Below are 8,546 nucleotides of genomic sequence, written 5' to 3' on the forward strand. Positions count from 1 at the left end.
CCTGAACCCAGCTCAGGTCTGAGGCTGCAGGACCTGAACCCAGCTCAGGTCTGAGTCTGCAGGACCTGACTCAGACCTGAGCTGGGTTCAGGGTCCCACACTGCCAGCTCTGCACTTTTATTCTCAGCCTAATCCAGATTTTGTTCCACATTTAAAAAGGTCAGCAAGTTTGAAATCCCCCGAAAAATAAACAATAAATATAGACTATTAAGTTATCTGTAAATGACCGAATATAAATTATATTTATTTATTTATTTCATGCTTTAAAAACACATTTAGAGTTTTTAAAGAGGAGATTCTGTCTGAGCTTGACTGTCACACCTAGAAGGATTAAATAAACAGGTTTTGCACCTGATCCAGTGAAACATGATGCAATAATAAACGGTTCTGATCGAAGCTGGTGGGTGCGGTGTTTAAATGAGTCACCGGTGATTATTACCCGGTTCCGCAGGCTACGTCCAGAACCCTCCGGACCCCGTGTTGTTTCAGCAGAGCCACCAGCCAGCTTTTGTACTCCTGGGTTCGGCTCTGAATGTCTCCGATGTACAGCTCCCACACTTTGGCCGCTTCCCCGTCCGCGTACTGGTCCGGAAGACCCACGGCCGCCACGCCGAGAGACCGGGTTCGGAACACGCTGTCCACCGACATGCTGCCGCCGCTGCTACCGGGTCAGACGGTCTCCTGTTAGCTTACACAGCGAAGAAACGGGGAGTTCGTTCAAGCTGCTGCTTTATGTTTGTGTGATGAGACGTGTTTATTCTCGTGCAGGTTCTGCCTCCATGCTAACCTGAGTTCAGTTATTATTATTTATACAAACAGCGCAGGGACAAACTTTCAGCCAATCACCTTCCGCTGCGGAACACCTCCTACTCTCTGATTGGCTGAAACAAATAGAGACCGCCCATTTTTGTGTTACGTCTGCGAGCGTCCCCTGCGTGATATCACAACGGTATTTTAACCCGCAGTTAAGACTTACAGGATTACCAGCTTGCAGATAGCGCTAACCCGATATAGGAATAATCAATTACTTAAACTAAATTTTATTTTGTTTGCTGTAAGGTTTTATATAAAGAAGGATATGTTATATAATAATACTTAAAACATGTCATAAAGCAATTATGCCTGTCAGTCTTCACTCTGGGCTGCATTAAAATAGAAATGACATTAAGTTTTGACATGCTGGTTTTTTTTTTTAAACAAATCACACATTTTCTCTATTAAATGCATCGACAGTGACAAGTTTTAATCATTACAAAATCTCTTTAGTATGGCTTTTATTTCATTCATCACACGAGACCATCTAATGCAGTAAAACGTGGCCCAGTTCCAGTTTTTCTGTTTTGTAAACAGTGAACTCCTCCTGCTGGGATTGGCTCCCACGGTTCAGATAAACTCCCACTAAACTGGCAGAGGTGAGGTTGTGTCAGCCACGACCAGTGCTGTCCGGTCCGGCTGGGTCCAACCCAGTCCCATCAAGATTAAAACAATGCTCCACGGTATAACCTTTTTGAAATATATTTTTATTTATTTATTTTTATTAATTTTATTTTAACTAAGTTAAACAAAGTTTAGACAGCAGTCTGGAACTCGTGTTGGAAATGTTAAAATCACAGAGCAAATTTATTTATTATTTACCCCACAGGTTACTTATTAGCTCTTTTTGTAAAATGTTATGTTTGCAAACACAAAAAGTGGCAGTAGCAACTGGCTGTAGCACATCCAATGCAGCCAGGAGCACAAAAATCACAATGTTTTTAATTGTTCTTGGACAGAATTTCAATGTAGACAAAAATATTATTAATTATTACTCTATATATTTACTTCTGAAATGTTTTAATTGTAATATAATCTGCCTTATTTTTTCCCTTTTTTGTCTCAATTTTATTTTAAATATCCTCTTTACAACACAGATCAGATGGACTGTGGAACTTGACAGAACTAAATCCCTTTTTATTTAAGAAGAACACATGATAAGTTGAAACATTTCCATTTTTGTTATTTCACACAAAACATTTAAAAATACTAGTTAATGCAGTTTGGAGTCAAATCAAAACAAAGTATAAAAATAAATGTCATTCATTCATAAATTTATCAAATATATTACCTTTTTTATGACACGCCATTATAAAAGTCAGGCAGTCAAGTAACTGCCTGTGTCTCTCTGTTAGCAAAATTTCTCATGAATCAGTGAACAGATTTTAATGAAACTCTCAGGAATTAATTGTTAGATGAACAATAACAACTGTTTAAAATTTGGAGCCAATCCAATTCAAGATGGACGCCACAGCTAACTGAACTTAGAAAACACAAAAATGTCTATAATTCAGTTAGTTTTGCAGATACTGAGCTGAAATCTGGTGTGATAGTAGCTGAGAGTCTRCTCKACATTAAACTCYCACGAACAGATTGWATAAAATTTGTGTTTAAAAGCCTGGCACACCGGCAGGCAATATGCATTATTWTTATATAATGTTATAGAGCTCAAAGTCACCAATAAATTAACAATAGCTTGTTTAATATAACCATTAAAACTTTAAAATCCTGTTGAGRTTAAAAACTCTGGCAGCTTTTTTAACAAACATTTTTACTTTATATTTAAAAATAACTTGACTTTGTCAGATGAGCTCATTAAACTGCAACATTTCATGAAAAGTTAAATATATCTGTTTTTCTGACCTTTTTACAAAAGTAGATTTGGATTTTTTTATGTTTTGATGAAGGGAATTAAGAGAAAAAGAAAAGTTGAAAAAAAAAACCCAGACACTTGAGGGCTCTCTTCTACATTCAGGTACATCATCCATGTTAATGTTTGGATTATTCTTCACTTGTGTTGATGTTTCTTCATATTTTAACAGTTTTTAATTTTGCACAACAGATGAGAAACAAAGTCTCAAAGAATGAATATAAATTTGTCATTTTCAGACTCCATCAAACRGTAAAGATCCGGTCCGTTCTCTAAAACTCAACATTCTCTCCAGGAGCAGCAGATTGTTGGCTTTGTTCTCTGCGTTTCTGACGTTTAACAACATGAAACCTGATCAGAAACACGGACACAACCAGCATCAAGGCAACCAGGACCCAGATCCAGAGAAAAACCCCTCCGGGGTTTGCGGCGCTCCTCGGGGTGACGTTTTTAGTGGCTGGTTTAACGAATACGGCTACGGGAGTTGTGACGTCAAACGCTTCGGCTTCTGCGGCCGGGACGCAGTCGACGTGATCTTTGAGCACGGACCCTTCACCGCAGAAACACATAAAGCTCCCAAAACTGTTTAAACAGCCATGCGAACACTGACCCATCTCACATTCATTTATGTCCTCGCAGGTTTGTCCACTCAAGATGAATCCATCTGGACAGGAGCACTGATCTGGACTGTGACAAACTGCAGGACACGTCTTCTGTCCACAGAACAATCTGCACTTCCTTGGGTAAGTTCTGTCGGGTTTATATCCTTTAAAACAAGAACATTTATATCCTCCATTTACGTTGAAGCACTGGTGCTCACAGGGACCATCTTTGCAGCCGTTTGAGTTTTTAAATATCCTCTCTTTTTCCTGGCAGGCGTGTTGTTGTTGGGTTCTGCACATGAACCCWTCAGCTTTGTCTGAACACAGACTCTCTTCCCACTCTTGGTGGTCTGAAAGTGAAACGCAGCGTGGAGAGCAGAGTTTAGAGTTTTCTGTCCAGATGATGGACGATGCAGAATGAGTCCCGTTTCCAGAAGTCCACCGGTATCCTCTGAGCGGAGCCGAGGGGCCGCRGCAGGACCCGGCTGGCAAACGGATTCCGATCCAGAAGCTTCCAGACAGTGTTTTACTCAAAACATCAAAGATTCGCTGATGAGTCTCAGTTGGAAGCGTCAGAAGTTCCCCGTGCTTGTCACGACACGATTCCTCTGCTGACTGAAAATCCACCCTGTCCCAGTTCACCGTGATGCAGTCCTCTTCAGAACACACAGGCAAGCAAGGACCAGAARCGGCTCGCTTCAAACCTAATCCAGGTTCAGTGAACAGTAAAACCACTGCCAGGACCAAAACATTCATATTCATTTTCCTAACGGGCTGAGAAGCCGTCTGCTGCAGTCTGACAGGGCAGAGTCATGAAGTACTTAACTCCGGAAACAGGATCCCCCTACGGGTCCCACAGAACCAGGAAGGAAACCAGATGAAGGCTGCTGTTCTTTTCCAAGCAGTGCCCTACAAAGATATGAACTATAAACATCTGGAATGTGAAAACAAACATCCTTATTGTGTCATTAAAACAAATGCAGTATACCCATTTATTAAAGAAAAAAAATAAACCACACAAGGTCATTAAAATAACTCAAAACGGTTAAAAAAAACAACTAAAAATCATTTGGTAGTTATTGCTTATTATTGCTAATGAAACTGGCCTTGATTAAAATAATTATACTCCAAGAAAAATCTAAGCGACATGTTGAACTGAGGTGTGTCCTTTAATCAGCATCACAGGTATCAAGGTGTACCAATGGAGCAAAGAAAGCCGAGGACAGAGTCTCAGGAGCTTAGAAAGAAAATTATGGAGCAATTAAAAGTGAAGACTACAAAACAACCTCCACACAGCTTCATGCTCTTGTGACAGAAGAGCATTCAGAAAGTCCACAGGACTGGAGACAACCTTTGGACATGTCCACAAGAGGGAAAAATAAAACAAATGGATAATACCAAGGGTAATCATAAAGCCCATAAACTTCCAAAGAGATTAGAGGTCAAAGTTCATRCATGTCAGATCGCACCACATTTTGTTTAAATGGAACTTGCAGTGTTTCCAACACCTTTTTTCCAGAGTCCGTCCCTCAAAATGTCTGCCAGCAAAGATCTGTGGACACATCTATGAAAACAGCATCAGATGATTTACGCCACTAGATGTCACCAAATAACTAAAGCCAAATGTTACTTATCAAAACAGTTTATTTAGATTTTTGTCACATGACAGACAACATGCACTTTTATTTACAACGGTACTTTTAAAATTTGTGGCATTCCTGACATAAATCTAAAAAAGAAGCACTTTTTTTTGTCATATTATACATTTCTGCATGTTGGCAGACTTCCTCAATAAGACAGTACCACTGACAAAACTGTGCAAAAGTCCTGATCCAGCACTTGATTTTGATATTTTCATTACAAGCAGCCAAACTTTCTTGTAACCTTTTATAATCCAGTTTTTTAAAGGCCTTTCAGTTTTTTAATCGGACTTTAGAAACAACAGTGACATCTGACAACTTGGAAGAAAGAAAAAAAAAGAAACATTTTAGAACTTTAGCACAGTTCTGTAAATGTCAATCAAATGTATTCTATGTACAGTCATAAAAATGGGACAAAATAAATCAAAAAGACAAAACCTGCAGTGTTTAGTCATACTGGTGGTTGATATGCTCTTAAATTAAAGTTTTAAACCAACATTTTATAACCAGATTCCACTTTAACTACRGAAACAGGAAAACTACTTTCCAACATCATTATTTGATATGTTTCTGAATAACCTATATGTTTGATATATTATCCAACAAGTACCTTTAAAGTCAGTGATTTGGTAAGACCTTTATAATATTTTTAAATATCCACAGTCTTTATCTTGAAAACAAATGGAGGTAATGGGATCATATGCTAAACAGCAAGAAACCATTAAAACATCAGGTTTAGGTTCTGGGTAAAACTGATTGCATGTGTGCATTTTGTTCCATTGTTTGCTGGTAAAATGACTGGCACCACCCCAYTCCTAAGAATAACACCTCCACACCCAGAACCCTTCATACAATAAAAGGAAGCAACTTTTAACAGCTTTACTATGGAAACAACCACAGYTTTCCTGTTAGACGTGTTAATTTTGGCTTCTTAAAAAGTTCCAAAGACAAATGACTGTTTGGTTTCCATTAAAGGTTTTTATATGCAATGTGTAGCTACAAAAACATAAATTACATAAATAAAAATAAACATAGACAGTCTTTGTTCTCGTRATCAGGTCATAGGTCATCAGTCAGGATGGACTCGTACAGTTTCTCAAGACGTGGGTCCAAACCAGGCGACACCCAGCAATAACCGTCAGCTGATGTCTTCTTCTTCACCTCCTTCTTGGTGCGACTGCATCGGAAAACGATAATGAACAGAGTCAAAGTGACCAACAGGAAGAGAGGGATGACTGATCCGAGGACGCAGATGAGCAGCTTGGAGTTGCTGGACTTGGTTTTGTTAGTTGCCATGGTCCAGTTGCTTTGATRYCGGTCCGTGACATTGACCAGGTCCGACTGGGGGGCATCGGTGTGAGGGGACAGATGTTGGAGCCGGACATTGACCAGGTCCGSCRYGGGGGCATCGGTGTGAGGGGACAGATGRTGGAGCCGGACATTGACCAGGRCCGGCCYGGGGGCATCGGTGTGAGGGGACAGATGCTGGAGCCGGACATTGACCAGGTCCGGCCGGGGGGCATCGGTGTAAGGGGACTGATGCTGGATCTCCACCGTGGTTCTGGTTAAAGACTCTGTGAAGTCTTGTGTTTCCACATCCGATGGGGCAGCTGGTGTGACGGGCACGTGTGTGGGGGTCTCTGTTGACACGTCGGTCTTCAGTTGATGGGTGCAAATAAAGCTTCCCACGGTGTTAATGCACGTAAAGTCACTCAAACAGGGATTACTGGCACAGAGGTCAYCGTCTACACACGAGTGTCCATCCTGGGACAAAATAAACCCCTCTCTGCAGTAACAAGAAAWGGATCCGTTGTCGTTCAKGCAGCCGTACTCACATCCTAACCGRMCACACTCATCAGCCTGTCTACAGTCACCATCGATCATATCGTAGCCGTCTTCACACACGCACGTGTAGCTGCCGGGCGTATTGACACACACACGATCCCGACAGGCCTCTGATTGGCACTCGTCGATGTCGGAACAGTTGCGTTGGTTTTCACTCAGCCTGAACCCGTTTGGACAACTGCAGATTATCCCCYACTCCCCCGTCACGCACTGATGCTCACAGGAGTCAGGACCACAGAGATCTTTGGCCCTGCAGGAAAACCCATCATCCTCCAGCTRAAAACCTTCTTTACAAAAACAACGAACAGCATCTAAATCTTGATGGCACAAGTGTTCACATCCACCGTTGTTGATCCCACAGTTTTGTTTTTCCAGTTGGCAGAATGGACCAGGATCAGTCCAGCTGTAGTTGTTGTTTATGTTGTTGCACACAGAGTACACAGACTTRGATTTACCACAAAAAATATCTGCAAATGTTCCTATTGGAAGTAATTGAATCCCACTTTTCATTGGCTCTCTGGAGAAAGGAAGGGTGTAGGTAACGTTACCTGTTCCCAGCAGAGACAAAGGTCTACACATCCCCCTAAAAGAAAACTTACACGCATAAAGGGCTGTGGATCTGCACGCCGTTTCGATCCATTTTAGCTGGTCTGGATGTGCAGCTGTGTAATCAGCCTTTACACATCTATCCAGCGAGCATGTGTGGGAAGGCTCCGTTTTCCAGTTGGAGTACTGGGAATCTTCCTCCCCAGAGATCCACTTGAACCCTTTGAGCGTCTCATCGGGCAGCATGCAGTCGTTTTTGTTCCGTTTCAGTCCGATCCAAACTTTAAACCTTTTGCTGTGATGTGTTCTGATTAGCTCGAGGAGCGTGGACTCTTCGCTTTTGTCTCTGAGGGTCATCAGGTTGCCTCCGTTGTCCTCACAGTCCTTCTGGGCCCCCTCAAAGCGCAGCTCCTTGTGATGCAGGGTGAAGCAGGCGTCTGAAGTGCACAACGTTTCATGTTTGGCTCCAGATGAGCTCTGAAAGCTGTAAATGAGCTGCAGGAGCAAGATCYTCAACATATTTGCCAATAAACCCAACAGCAAATCAATTAATATTTAGAGCTTCAGGTCTGTGGTCGTCCATTCGTAGCAAAAGAAGAAGTGAACATTCATGCTCTAGAATCCTGTTTAGAGCTCAAACTATAGACGGAAATCGTGTTAAGAAAAGGTAACAACGCCTTTCTCTCGCCCCAGCTGACTGGTTCCGTTTTGAATATATAACAATGAAATGGCACTCAGTGTTTTGTCTGCCTCTCCAGATGTCTCCGGCCCCCGAAGACTCTGGCTCTTAAACAAACTCCTGTAATTGTGGCGCCTCACACAACACKAGAACACACAGGGGTCAGCGACTCATGAACACTGTGACATGAACAACTGTGGAGAGGAAAACAAGCTCTGCTGCTGCTGTTCTTACAGGAAATCAGCTGATCTGCTCCTATGAAATCAGATTTTATGAAACCAAAAATAAAAATACAATAATACTGAACATTTAATAACCTCACATTTATTCTGCCTGCATAATGACACGTAATATTTAATGTTTTGTGATCTCACCTTAGTTTTTTCTGTGTGTATAGTAACTGAGTACATCTACATTGTTACTGTATGTAAGTAATTTTTTTGAGCATTTGTAATTTTTAACAAGTATTTAAAAAATTATATTCAAAACATAAAAACGATCCTTTTTACTTCTTTACTTGACTGAAACTCATAAAAGGTTTTGTTTATACA

At 41.2% G+C, this 8,546-nt stretch overlaps 3 protein-coding genes across 3 annotated transcripts in view; all 3 read right to left on the reverse strand.

Moving 5' to 3' along the window:
- gnmt (glycine N-methyltransferase) overlaps window positions 1-804 on the reverse strand; it is a gene marked incomplete at its 3' end in the record, with an annotated part of 13,245 nt that extends 12,441 nt beyond the window's left edge. Inside the window, 1 exon segment of the mRNA XM_014013734.1 lies at window positions 440-804. Coding sequence (XP_013869188.1) covers window positions 440-648 — 209 coding nt within the window.
- A 1,549-nt stretch (window positions 805-2,353) lies between these two features.
- On the reverse strand, window positions 2,354-4,320 carry LOC106521249 (thrombomodulin). Its single transcript, XM_014013737.1, has one exon. The coding sequence runs from the start codon at window positions 4,045-4,047 to the stop codon at window positions 2,956-2,958; it is 1,092 nt and encodes a 363-aa protein (XP_013869191.1). The 5' UTR covers window positions 4,048-4,320; the 3' UTR covers window positions 2,354-2,955.
- Window positions 4,321-4,430: 110 nt separating this feature from the next.
- On the reverse strand, window positions 4,431-8,333 carry cd93 (CD93 molecule). The gene has a single exon (XM_014013736.1). The coding sequence runs from the start codon at window positions 7,833-7,835 to the stop codon at window positions 5,985-5,987; it is 1,851 nt and encodes a 616-aa protein (XP_013869190.1). The 5' UTR covers window positions 7,836-8,333; the 3' UTR covers window positions 4,431-5,984.
- Between the last annotated feature and the right edge of the window lie 213 nt (window positions 8,334-8,546).

This window comes from Austrofundulus limnaeus, unplaced genomic scaffold, assembly GCF_001266775.1.
Source record: "Austrofundulus limnaeus strain Quisiro unplaced genomic scaffold, Austrofundulus_limnaeus-1.0 Scaffold105, whole genome shotgun sequence".
NCBI lineage: Eukaryota > Metazoa > Chordata > Actinopteri > Cyprinodontiformes > Rivulidae > Austrofundulus > Austrofundulus limnaeus.